The sequence below is a fragment of the Microcaecilia unicolor genome, chromosome 1 (genome assembly GCF_901765095.1).
Source record: "Microcaecilia unicolor chromosome 1, aMicUni1.1, whole genome shotgun sequence".
NCBI lineage: Eukaryota > Metazoa > Chordata > Amphibia > Gymnophiona > Siphonopidae > Microcaecilia > Microcaecilia unicolor.
Window position 1 is genome coordinate 369,525,313 of NC_044031.1, and position 14,485 is coordinate 369,539,797.

Here is a 14,485-nt window from a genome sequence, read left to right on the forward strand (position 1 = left end):
AATTTTACAAACTAAAAGAAGAATTTTATATGTGATGTGTAAGTGGCAACCAGTGTTCGTTTTGAAGAGGAGTAATTTGATGAAATTTTCTTAATCCTGAAATAAGTCTGGGTGCCGCATTTTTTCTGCATTTCCAATATCTTTTGCTCTGAGTCCATGTAATATAAAGTTGCAGTAATCAATCCCAGAAACAATGAGAATGAATCAGAACACAGAGAATGTTCTCACCAAAGAGTTTCCAAATAGAATAAGCCAGTTTGAGTTTGAAAAAAAAGAATGTTTGACAACATAGGATATTTGAGATTGGAGAGTCAGTGTTTGACCATTAGGTTACTCTTGAAGGGGTGGAATAGCCTAATGGCCACTACAGTGGCCTGAGAACCAGATGAACTGGGTTCAAATTCCACTGCAGTTCTCAGGGCAACTCACCCAACCCTCCATTACCCCAGATACAAAATAAGTACCTGAATATAATATGTAAAACACCTTGCTTGTAACCACAAAAAGGCAGTATACAAAATCATATCCCCCTAGCTATGATTACAATTGAAACAACAGGTTTCCTCTACCAGAATTTCTAGATCATAATACTGGTCAGTTTGATAGAGTACCAGCTGACAAATGCTTGTATTCTTTCAACTTCCCTTCACAGACTATTCTAGTACCTTTATTGAGGAAACATACCCTTTCTTTGTTCCCAAGGGAAGCTGGAAAAATCATACTCCTATTCCTAAGGACCCAAAATTGAACCCTAATGATGTAACCAACTATCGTCCTATTGCGTCAATTCTCTTACTTATAAAACTTATAGAGAGTGTTGTTTGCCAGTCAGCTAATGGAGCATTTAGAATTTAATAACATTCTTCTTGGTTCTTCATCAGGCTTTAGGAAATATTTTAACACTGAGTCGTTGTTAACTTCACTACAACTGGAAGCTAAGAAAGGAAAAATTTGGGTCACAGGGTCTTTATCATGCAGTTGAATATGCCAGCTGCATTCAATCTTGTTGATCATGAGATTTTGTTGAAATTGCTGGCCTTTTATGGTGTAGGTGGTACTGTGTGGAAGTGGTTCCATGGATTTTTAAAACGTAGACTTTATCAAGTAAAAAAAGCTAATAATTTCTCCTTTTCTTAGGTACCTGAATATGGAGTACCACAAAGATTACCCTTATCGCCTATATTGTTTAACCTGTTAATGTCACAACTAGCTACTTAACTAATGTAATGGCTACAGACATATATTTATGCTGATGATGTAACTATTACTATTCCATTTACAAATACTGTTCTATCTATTTCACAGCAAATAGAGAAGGGGTTTGACACTCTTACTAACTGGGTAACACATTTCCAACTGAAACTGAACAATGATAAAACCAAATTTTTTTAGTTTTGGGTAACCCATATAAACTTCACTTAGAAATAACTTTTATGGGTATTGTCATGGTATGTTGTTCTGTCTTTTCATTTTTGTTATTAACTTTGCCATGGGTTATTGTTACTTTTTTTTTGTTTGTTTTTTGTTTGTTTTGTGTTATACTTGAAAAACCTTAATAAAAATATGAAAAAAAAAAGAAATAACTTTCATGATAAAAGGAATTTCATTCCAACAAAAAAAAAAACCCTTAAAATTCTTGGCATCACATTTGACGAACGCCTTTCATTTGAGACGTATATCAAACAGTTGACAACTAATGTTTTTTTATATTATGAGGAGGCTGAGAAGAATTAGATCTTGTCTTGATTTTTAAACTTAAAGATTAGTAGTTCAATCTCTCGTTCTGTCCCACATTGACTATTGCAATTCTATTAGGGACTGAATGAGAGCTTGATTAAAAAACTCCAAACACTGCAGAGCTGGATGTTTTATTTACAGCTCATCTAGGTATGAACCGGCTTGTCCGTTGTTGAAGAAACTTCATTAGCTTCTGGTCAAGGCCTGAATTTTTTAAAAAGTTGTGTAATATGACTTTTCTTACTCTTTATAGTTTTTCTCTAGTATATTTGGTACATTTGATTCATCTTACATATAGAAATTTGGCCGTAAGTGATACACTGCCTCTATTTTTACAAATTTCTAATCCAAAGAAAGTGATTTATACAATTTTATTTAAAGGTATGTTCTCCTATCACTCCCGATTGGTGGAATCTGCTTCCTATAATGGTTTGGCAGATTTCTAATTATTTTTCATTCAGAAAGAAAGGCACTCAAAACTCATCTCTTTGGGTCTATCCATAAATTCTGGTGACTTTTTTTTTTTACTTTGGAGTAGTTAGGTACTTTTAATTGATAATATGCTAATGTACTTTCCTGGGATTTGCCCAGCTTCTTGATGTCTGTAAACCCCATAGAACTCAAGTGGGACTTTGTGGAATAGAAGTACATATTGTATTGTATTGTACACTAAGAATTTTAACATGTGATACAAGATCAATTTGAGAACATGCCAAAAAAATAGGACAAATAAGGATTTCCTGGGGCTGAGGATTAACTTATGTGTTTGAAACCAGTTTGCAGTCTTTAAAACTTTGGTATTTATGGCATGAATGAGATGCATCAGAAGGGTTGAGTCTAATCAAGATTTCAATGTTGTCTGCATAAACATAAGGGGTGATAAAAAGATATTAGAAAGTAAAGGGGCCAAAATGGAACCCTGAAGTACTCCACAATTTGTCAAATATGGTACAGGCATCCTGTCTTACCAGTAAATGACATTTTGACAATCCTGGAAATAAAAGTTGAGCCAAGCTAAAGCATTTCCAGTAACACCAATATCGCACAATCTGGTAAGCAATATAGAATGTAATACAATGTCAAAGGCAGACAAATCAAGGGAGAGTAAAAAAAAAAGTAGATTTATTTTAATTAATTCTGTGAAGAATGAATGTTGTGATAACTAAAAGAGCTGTCTCAGCTTTCTGAATCCACATTGGTGTGGATGTAGGATGTTGTTCTTCTCAATAAAGTCACCCAATTGCTCTAATACAATCCATTAAAGCTAGTTTGGAAAGAAAGGGAAGTTGAGCAATAGCTCGATAGTTAGAAGCCACAGAAATGTTTCCTTTAGCATCTTTCAATCTGGGATAGATGCTTGTTTTCACTAACTGGGTACTAGGCTAATCTCTAAACTGGTTAAGACCAGGTTATAAGCAAAATGGTAATACGTCATGGGGCCACTTAATGAGGTAAATTGGGATTAGATCCATCGAGGAAGCAGTAATCTTCATGGAAATAAGGGTCATACAGAAAGCAGCAGTTGATGCAAGATTAAAACACAGAAAGGGAACTGTAATGTCCTGATAATTCCTGAGGAGTTAAATGGTCATCATTTGTAGTAGATGATGTCAAAGTAGATTGCAGTAAGGTCTGTAAAGATAACATTTTACTCAAAAAATATCTAGCAAAATCCTGGGCTGAAGTAGTTGCAGAAGAATGGGTACCAGTTGCAGTCAATGATTTTAACAGCTGAAATAATTTCACTGAATTTGGTGCACACTTGATTTGAGCGGAATAATGTTTATTTTTTGCTTCATGAATCGCAGACTTATAGGAAGCCACCAATAGTTTATATTTATTATGGAAAGAAGCAGAATGGTGCTTTCTCCAGAGATGCTCACTATGTCTAACCTGGTGCTCCAGTAATTGAAGATTAGAACCAAACCAAGGTTCCCTATGATGTTCAAGCATAGGAGTGGAGATCAATTACAGGGGAGTAAAGGTGTTATAAATCTTAGATAATTCACTGCCCCAAAGTAACAACTTGTCATCTGAAGGCTGAGTAAAGTGAATTAGTTATTAATGTAAAATTATTACAGAATGAATCAAAAGATATTTTTGAAAGATCACAAAACTTTTTCCCCAGAAAAAGTGGATTGCTGATATGTTATTTGGTTTGCTAGAGAAACCTGAATTAGATATTGATCACTCCAAGGTATAGGAAGTGTAGTAGGTGGACAATTGCTAAGAGAAGAAGAGATGAAATAGTATCTAATGCATGCCCTGCAGAATGAGAAGGGACTGTAATGAGAGATCTTCTATAAAATCAGCTGTAAAAGGGGCAGCAGAATCATCTAGGTGTTTTTAAAGTCCCCTGGAATAATGGGAGATTGGAAAATAAGGGCTCGATAAGTAATGAGTGACTGCAGTATTTGAAGTTGTAGGTGGAAGGGTGTCCAGTAGCTCCACCCTTTTCCTCACCCCATCCCCAATGTCCAGCATTTCCCAACTCTCCCTATCTCCCATCTCACCCTCTCTTACTCTTTATCCCCCCTAAAACCAGCATCTTCCCTCTGTCCCCCTATGCCACTCATATCCAGCTTTGCCTCCTTTCCCACTATGTCTAGGATCTCCCGACTTCCTTCTCTCCCTCCCTGCCACTTCTGCCGGCATTTCCTATGGTCTGTGGAAGCAAATAAACAATAAGCACAGGACCTTTGAGCCTCCTGCGTTCTTCAAAGGCCCTACCAGTCCCACCACCTCTAATGAGAAAAGTATGCATCCAAAGGGAGCAGAATCAGCAGGGCCTTCCAAAAGTACAGCAAGAGTCTCAAAGGCCCTGTGCTAATTGTTTGTTTTATTGTATGAAGTGGTGGCAGCTTGGAGGGCAGAAGAGAGTCTACAGGGGAGAAGTTGCTGTTGTCATTGCTGTCTGCCTTGCTTTGATGCTAGCAGACAGAAGTAAGCTGGCTTCCACTGGGGTGATTTGAGGGTACTTTTTGCAGCCACAAAAAATTTGTCACCTGAAGCAACTGCTCACTTGGCCTAATGGTAAAGCTACCACTTTGCAAGACCATACAGTTTATCTAAAAAGGAGAGACATTAAGGTTAATGGGATTGCATCCTTGCTCCTCTGAATGCAGTACATATATTATCAGAAGCAGAAAGTGTGAAAAGGGCTGTTACACTGCTGAAACAAGACAGAATTAATAGTCAGGAATAAACCTTCCCAGGCATGATGACAGCAATGTAACACTCCTATGGGTGGGAGGGCAGGAGCATACTTCCAGATTAGACCACTACATTGTAACCCCTAGCTTGTAAATTATAAGCCACATTGAACTGAAATTTGTTTTTGGACAATTGTGGGATATAAGGTTATATAAATAAAAATAAATCAATAACTTTACAATCAGGATATAAGGGTTATGCATTTGATATACCAGATTTCTGTAGTACAGCCAAAGCAGTTTACATAATATATACAGGTACTTCCTCTGTACCTATTGGGCTCACAATCTAAGTTTGGCACCTAGGGCAATGGAGGGTTAAGTGACTTATCCAGGGTCACAATAAGCCACAGTGGGAATTGAACCCAGTTCTGCTAGTTCTCAGCCCACTGCGCTAAAAATTAGGCTACTCCTCCAAGGACCCAAGGAGTTAAGAACATTTGAAATTAAAATGATCAAACGCAGAAGGACTTAATAGAGGCACCACTTTCCTCACCTATTACCATGTTTTTCTCAAATTAGGGTCATTTTTTTAACCCTGATTTGTGGTTAATGTGTGGCGCTTTATCCTTTGTGTTTGGCTTGTCCTTCGTTTTTGCTTTCTTGGCATCTGGTATTGCAAAGCAAGAGAGGGGGCAGAATCCGTCTGGAGTGGAAAACAGACTGGCCCACGGGTGCTCTGATGGCAGTTAACTCTAGGGGCAAAACATCCAGACTTTTCTGGGCTCTAGAGAGTAGGTCCGGACTAACGCCCCCAAGCAAGCAACGTCACCTACGTGTGGCTGTCTTATTCTGCTTGTACATGGAGAAAACAGTTGGTGCACAGAGCCCTTTGTCCTTTGCAGTTATAAATATGTCATTTTCTTCATTCCTCTGGTAACATATCATCCTTTTACTTTATAACTCTTTACAGCTTTCAAAGCACCACCATGGTAATGCAACCTCTAATACGTAAGTTTCAGCAAGCTCTTTCCAAGTTCATTTTGCACTGCACTAATATACAGAGCACTTGAAAGCTAGTCAAATATCTATTCGGTCTGATAGAAAGGTATTGCTTCCAAATTAAATAGAGCAACCACACTGCTTTAATCTTAAAAGAAAAAAAAATGCAGCAACTTCTAGTGAAAAAGTTGAATTGATAAGCATATCTATGAAAACTAATGAAAATGGCATGGTTGAAGAGAAAAGTGTCATGTAACTTTTTGAAAATTTGGAGAAGAAACTACGTACAGTATGCCATTGTCTATTACATTCTGCATTCTAGTTCAGTGTTTCTCACCTTCTTCTGGAAGTGCACCTAGCCAGTCAAGTTTTCATGATAGCCGCAATAAATATGCATGAGAAAAATGTGCATATAATGAAGGCCTCTTGTATTCACATATGCATATTAATGTGATAATCCTGACACCCCAACTAGCTAGGCATGCCTCCAGGAGAGGGTTGATTGGCAGTGCTCAATCTATATAAAATTAGTAGTATTTATGGATAAATCATGCAACTACATAAATAGGACAGATGTCCTCCGGCAGTGAAAAGGCAAGAGTGCAACACCTGGAAAGCTAAGAGATATCAGGATAAAATCTGTGTTATGAAAAGAGTATGGTGGCAATTCTGTAGCATAGGTGATAACAATTACACACTCACTATATATGTAAATGTTTAGAATAATAGGATTTACCCACATTATCCCAGATTCTATAAAAGAAGCAGCGAGAAGTGTGTGTTAAATTGTGTGCATGCCCAATTTATGCATGCTACTCAATTGAGTAATGAGCCAGTGATGATACTTGGCAGATGAACAATTATCACTAATTGGCAATAATTGGAGTTTGCGCGTGCTTCATTTTAGGCATATTATAAAAAGAGGTGTGTGTAAATTCTAACGCTTGTAGCTGGAAAGGGGGGCATGGTCATGGAAGAAGTGTTGGTGTGTCGGGGGCATTACTCAAATTTATGCATGTTATAGAATTTAGGGGAACAATGGAGGGACACCGCAAAAGCAGAGGACTATATTTCACTACGTCAGCAGATACCAGCAAAAGGAGTAGTGTGATTAGCAGGGCTCTCACGTGAAGAAACAGGATGAGGAATATGATAAATAAAACCTTTATTCTTCAGGACCCAACACAGCACTGTGTTTTGTTGTGAATCCTACATCAGGGGTCTGTACAAAAGATCACTGAAGGGTATAAGGATTTCTGAGTAACAGTCGATAAAGATGTGATCCAAAATTAGGGTCAGCGTGTGACACAGAAACAGCCCTGCTGATCACACTACTCCTTTCGCTGATATAATTCAGGGGAACATGCCTACATTTAGATGCAGGAATTTACACTAAGTTTTCAGTGGAGTAAATGGCCACGCCTAAATGTAGGTGTGTGTCCCAGTTCTATGTGCTATTCTCTACACAGCTTCTAACTTTAGGTGCGTTATATAGAACAGCGCTATGCGCTTTAATCTGACGCATGAACATTTTATACGCCATTTACCGAATCTGGTCCTGAGTGTGCATATATGCACATACATGCCAAAATTCCACCCAAGTGCTTTTCTGCAAATACCCACTTAATTTACATAGCATGTGTCTGCAAGAGGGTACGTATATACATGGGTGGAACTCCCACTTACATGCATTTCTCCACCTAACATTTGTACCAGCTCTAAGGCTGACATAAAGGGCTATATATCACACCTAAAAAAATATCGGTGACAAAAAAAATACACCTAGGCGTATTCTATAAAGTACACCTAAATGTAGGCATATTTTATAGAATACGCCCAAATTTTCGCATGGTTTATAGAATATGCCGAGCACTGGTCCGCACAACTAAATTTAGTCATGGGCAGCTACCCCAAGTAAAACTTGGTATAAATGCTGAGGCCTAAATTAGGCGCAGACTGGGTGTATTCTATAACAATGTGCATAGATTTTAGAAATGCCCATGACCTGCACATTCCAGGCCCCCTTTTTCAACAATGCGACTTAGAATTTAAGCGCATCAGGTTACAGAATACACTTATTGTGCTCATAAATTCTAATTAATGCCAATTAGTATCAATTGCTTAATTGGCAATCAGTGCTGATTGGCTTAACTAAGTTACGCGTGCAAATCCATAATATGATTGGCGTGCTATATAGAATCTGGGGGAAAGTGATTGCACCTGTTAGATATATGCAGATTCCTGGTTAGGCAAGTATTCTATAAAGGGAAGTAGGTACCTATGTGCCTTTATAGAATAAGCACCCTGTTATACATTTACTCCCTGTGTGCACACGGGGAAATGCCAGAGCCACAGAGAGACAACACCCCCTGTGCACACACCCCCTGTATGCATGCATGCGGCCCCGCTCCCCCCTCCCCCACTTAATTGCTTGTCTCCTCCTGCTCTGCCCTGCTGCACAGGTCTTTCTTCCTGCTGCGCCCAAACAGGAAGTACTTCACACAGGACGAGACAGGAAGAAGGACCTGTGGCCGGCAGAGCAGAAAGCAGAGTTAACACAATAACATGTTAACATGTACTGCTTTGACACACAGGAGCAGGGGAGACCATCTGAGCTAAGCCAGCGATGGGTGGTTCCCCTTGGAGACAGGGCCCTGGGGAAGTTTGCCCCCCTCCCCCCTTAGCGGCCCTGGGGAATGCCTTTACCTTTACCTCTGAACATACCTGACTGTAGCTCTGAACAGCAGTTCGGCCTTGGCTGCTGCGGGATGGAAACTGCAGTACTGCTGATTCGCTCAGGGCAAGGGTCTGGTTACTGTGGTAGCTAGCTGAGTACTGCAAAGATCCTTCGGGCTTGGAATTGAGCTGAAGTGAACTCTGGGACAGAAGGCTGGGTCCTGTATCAAGAGGAAATTTGGAACAAGTCAGTGAGGCCTCAGCAAAGTACAAACAGCAAGTATTTATTAATTATCACAGAAGGTGTGACATCATTCCTGAACATCTGACTTTTTTGTGACTATAAGGGAATCTATGTAAACTTAATGACATTTCTCTCAGTGTGTAGCCATATTTTTTTATGTCTATTCAAATTGATAGCCCATGTTCACATAGGAGGGTAGACTTATACGGTCTGTGCCAGAGCCGGTGGTGGGAGGCAGGGATAGTGCTGGGCAGACTTATACGGTCTGTGCCAGAGCTGGTGGTTGGGAGGCGGGGTTGGTGGTTGGGAGGCGGGGATAGGGCTGGCCAGACTTATAGGGTCTGTGCACTGCAGAGGACAGTACAAATAAAAAAGTAGCACATATGAATTTATCTTCTTGGGCAGACTGGATGGACCGTGCAGGTCTTTTTCTGCCGTCATCTACTATGTAACTATGTTACAAGCTGAAAGGCTTTCTTGCAGCATAGAACAGTTGCCTCTAACACATCCTTCTTTTTTTAGATGTGGTTCCCATCCTCATCTCAATCTCGCTTGACTCTTCAAAAACCAGTTTTTCAGTTCCTTTCACCTCAAGGAAGTAATGAAGGATAAGACAAAGAAAACAGGTCTTATATTTACGCTGTACTGCTGGAATATATAATAGATAATTAGAAAAAAGGTCATGATTCTTTTATCTAATAATCTATATTTACTCTAATTAAAACTATTTAAAACATTATATATAAAACAACACTTTGAAGTCATTTTGAATTCCAATTTACTCTTTCATTTTTTGTCCTCTGCAGGGGGTACAGGAATTTTTTTCATCCGTGTTACGTGCAGTGTAATAGCATGGGAATGATAACATGGGCGTCTTGGTAAAAAGAAAAAAAAAAAAGACCCCAATGTGTTTTACAGTTAAGAATTTCAGAAATACATGTGTCAGAACTTCAGGGGTGAATGGGCCTACAGCCTGCCTGGCTGTGGAACTTTTCATGCAAGTTTCCAGAGTGGAGAATTGTTAATGCTTTTAATTACCATGTTTTACTATTGATTACCACGTTAATGTCAGGTCAACTGAAGTAGAAGGAGACAAAAGTTTGACCAAGGTTAATGAAAGTCTGCCTTTTGCACTGCAGCGGTGAAATTACCCGCTGATTCAGAACACGGTGGGGTCTCCAGAGGAAGCTCGGATGGCAGATTGTGCCACAAGTTTTTAATGAGGTCTTTGTCCTTTGTATAAAGCAAAACATGAAGATAAGTTGAAAATGTTAGCGTTGTGATTCACTGTTTGGTTGGGGTTAACCTGAATGGTTTAAGTGAATCTGATCTAGTGTAGAGTTTGTACATTCAGTAAAATTAATGAAAGTCATAGGACAGAGAAAATTTGATCTCCAGTGCCAGGAAGTTTTCTGACGTGTAGTTTGCTGCTCTAAAGCTAGGACAAAGTATACAACTTGCACTGGACTCCAATTGAGATCAATGCGATTAATTACAGCATATCTTAGACGTATAAAAGACAATGTAAACAGCCAGGAATACATCTGCAGCGGCCTTGAGCATGGTGAAAGATTAATGTCTTTTGAAATAAGATTTTATTTCACTAATAGTGCAACTATTGGAAAAGCACCTTTGAAGCTTCAGGGGGCATTATTGGGAATTGGGACAAGGGAAATGCATGCCACGAATAGTGCAACATTTCATTAATCCTTGAAAATATATTAAGTCTGACTGTTTATTTTTTGATACAGCAGTTTTCCTCTGCTCCTTTCGGCTGCTAATTCCAATTAGACCTGGCCTTTGTTGTGCTATGGAAGACTTCCCATCCCTCTCTTGGAAGGCACATCCAGTAAGTCAGGTTTTCAGGACATTCATAATGAACATGCATGAAATAGAGTTGTGAACACTGGAGATCCAGTATATGTACATCTATTTCATGCACATTCGACATGAGAATCCTTAAAATCCAACTTGCTATGTGTGCCTTCCATGAGAGGGTTAGGAAATAGTTGGCTATGATGCTACAAGCTTTCAGCTGCAATTATTTAGCTGTTTTTCTTCTAATATACCACCAACTCAGCCCAGCTGCTGAAGTGAAAGCCACACCTCAGAGCCTTTCTGAAATTTTCAGACAGGTGAACAAAAGAGCATGCAACTTGCTCCTAAATGTCCACACTTCTTATACTGCTTTTCTGTAATGGAATCTGTGCGCAGAGAAGATTATTAGAATGTGTCCCCCTTGAGCTGCATGCAAGCACCCAAATGAAGGTGCACAGTTGTAAAACTGCCCAAACAAGAGTGTATGCGGAGGTGGAACATATAAGATAGAGTAACAGGAATTAGAAAATAAGGGTGACTAACAAGGAAAAATTGCACATGGAGTCAGAGAAGGTGCATGGAAATGACCTCAGCCAGAGTAACAGTGGATAAGCAAGTCCTGCTACAGTATGTGCAGCTGGTTCAAGTCCTCCTGTGTGTAACTAAGGGGCCCTTTTATTAAGCTGTGGTAAAAAGTGGCCTGCGCTAGTGTGGGCACATGATATTGGCACGCGCTGGGCCATTTTTTTTTACCGTGGCAGGTAAAAATTATATATTTTAAATAGGGCAGAAAATGGCCGTGTACTAATATTAAAAGTAGCACACAGCTGTTTACTACCGGAGCCTTTACTGCCACCTATTTACTTGGCGGTAAGGCTTCACGCGCTGCTCGTGTGGTAATCAGACAACATGGCCGTGTTACCAATTACCACTGGGAATGCCCCCTCCCCAGTAGAAAATAGGAAAATTATTTTCTACCATGGGGAAACTGCGCGTGCCAACTTCAGAACTAGTGCTGGGCACCTGCGCTACCCTGGCTGAAGGGTCAATTTGGCACCCTACTGCAACTTAGTAGTGAAGAAGAAAGAGATGAACCTTGTGGAACTCCAGGACGTAATGTAATCCAATCTGACTTAGAATATTTCTGAAGAACTTAGAACTGACGCTCGGCTAAAAAAGACAAGCCACAGAAGTACCTTGCCTGAGATCCCAAAGGATTGCAACTGATGAATCAAAATAGCATGATTTACAGTATCAAAAGTGGCCACTACATCTAAAGAGACCAAAAAAATTAGTTCTCCTCTATCAAAGCCCAAGGGAATTTCATCAAGCATACATATTAGATTCTAGTAGATATATAGCCTTTTTTTTTTTTTTTAATCTCTTGCCTCTGTGCTTTGGAATGCTTTTTCCCTTTTATCTCTAGTCAGAAAATTTAAGGCTGATTTAAAAACACTCTTTTCATAGGCTCTCCCACTCACCCCCAAGAATGTGCTGAGGTCAGATGGGTGATGGAGTGCTTGCAATTTCTATTTTTATTTTTTACTACTATTTTTTTTATTCTTTTATTTTATTTCTTGGTATTTCCTGATTTACAATTACATAATGGTATGAGTTTTACACCTTGTTAAGGTTTTGGTTTGCTTTTTCCTTCTTTCCTGGCTCTCTTTCACCCTTTGCTGTTGTGACTGTAAACCGGTTTCATTCAAGTCATTTCAAGAGGAGTGGTATAACAAGATAATTGTGTAAACTGAGCAACATGTGTGTAAAAACTGCCTTTGGCCTTCTAGTTTCTACTTGGTACCAGCTCTGGTCCCAAACCAAGAAAATCTTGTTATGTGCGTGGTCCCCCATACATTATCTGGGAATACACAATGGACACCCCCCCCCCCCCCCCCCCCACACACACACACATCCAATTTAACTATATCATCCAAGCTGAGAGGAAAGGGATACAGAATTTGATACATCATCATAAAGAGCAAGGAGCTGTATTTTACAATCTTTGCAATCTACAACCTGTATGCAAGATGCTGGAATTAGAACTGACGGAGACCTTTCAATATTTCTTTAATGAAGTGTTATGATCAATGTTCAACCAATTTACCTTAATCCTATGGACAATTTGCCTTTTACTTGTCATTATTCTTATTCTGTACACACTTGTTAAATACTGGAGTGCCCGTAAAAGGGATTTAAAAAAAAGTCTTAAAGCCAGCATAGACTCCAGTGATTGCTTTTGCTAGGTATTGTTTTACTGTGTCTCCTTTTGGCGAGCTAGAGCTGACAGAGACAAGTGTTAAGGTAGTGGTGTATATTTCCTGAATGTTGCAAATATTGTGCTTTTTAATATGGTCTATTTTGATGCATCATTTTTTGGCACATAATTCACTGGAGTGTGCTCAGTGTATATATTACCATCAGTAACAGAGGTATGGGGTGGGAGTGGGGTGGGGGGGAAGAAGCTGGTTCAGCTACCCCAGAGCAATACAGTGAACTGTACTTAAACACTTGCCTATTTGGTAGAAAAACAAGTGTAACCCTGGATTCTGGTGATTACTTAGGCTGCAGCCTAGCGCATGCCCTGAGTGCTGAGAACTGGGTACACAAACAAATCTGCCTGTCTACAAACACGGTTGGCAAGAATGTACATAAGTACATAAGCATCGCCATGCTGGGACAGACCAAGGGTCCATCGAGCCCAGCACCCTGTCACCGACAGCGGCCAAAAGAACAAGCAATTTGTCCTGCCCATCCTAGAAATACTGTATTATTCCCTCGTTCATTCAATAACATTCTATGGCTTTTTCCTCCGGGAAGCCGTCCAACCCTTTTTTGAAGTCCGCTAAGTTAACCGCCTTAACCACCTTTTCCGGCAGCGAATTCCAGAGTTTAACTACGCATTGAGTGAAGAAAAATGGCTCTATTGGTGGTTTAAAGTAGAAACACTGTGAATCTGATCAGGCATTATAAATGCCAGACTCTCCAGTGGTTAAGGTGATGGACTAGAAATCCATGGAGGCCACCCTGCACAGGTTCAAATCCTACTGTCTATGGGGCTGCAAATTTGCCTGGGTTTCTGCCAGGTACTTGTGACCTGGCTTGGCCACTGTTGGAAGCAGGATACTGGGCTACATGAACCTTTGGTCTGACCCAGTATGGCTACTCTTATGCTCTTATTCCTTTTGGTTAGAGGGCATCAGGAGAGGTGTTTACATATTTGTGTCCAGGGAAAAGGGCGAGACAGAGAGCTAGTTTTACACCGAGAATGGAACAGAAGAAGATATAAGTGAGGAGTTTTGATAGTCTCTGAACTAGAGGGAACATCTTGGGAAGATGAGTTGGAAGGAAGTACCCTACTGGAGCTGCTTTCATGAGGAGCACTTAGGAGAAGGACAACAGAGAAGAAAACTACCGAGGAAGTTGTGGAGTGTAATAGGCCTTAGGACCAAACACTATTTGTGTACCTTATCTTCTGTTTTGTGCTTGAAATAAAGACTACGTTTGTGTCTGGGGTTCACAGTAAATGTTTTATATGCGTTTACTTCTCTTGTCCTCTCTTGCATTTTTGCCTATTTTTGGCTTGTATCTTACTCCAGTTTGGGCCTTGGGCCAATGGCTCCCCCATTCTAGCAGAATCTTTTGTGTACTTTTTGGGGCCTGGATTGCAGAGTTATGTGAATTTTTGCCATTTTAAAGCAATAGGTATCAACTTCAAAATTGTTAACACAGGACTACAGGAACACCTTTATCCCAACCTAGAGGACTGGCTACACCAGCATTTCCCAAACTGTGCGCCACGGCACCCTGGTACACCACAGCGACCTCTCTGGGGTGCTGCGGCAAATCCCCACCT

The 14,485-nt window shown here is 40.0% G+C and overlaps 1 protein-coding gene across 1 annotated transcript in view; it reads right to left on the reverse strand.

Annotated features, from left to right (window-relative positions):
• The window catches only part of CTNND2 (catenin delta 2), a 1,428,722-nt gene that overhangs the window by 884,418 nt on the left and 529,819 nt on the right, over positions 1–14,485 (reverse strand). Inside the window, exon 5 of the mRNA XM_030219657.1 lies at positions 8,616–8,788. Within this exon, the coding sequence (XP_030075517.1) occupies positions 8,616–8,788 (173 nt within the window). The remainder of the gene's footprint in view (positions 1–8,615; positions 8,789–14,485) is intronic.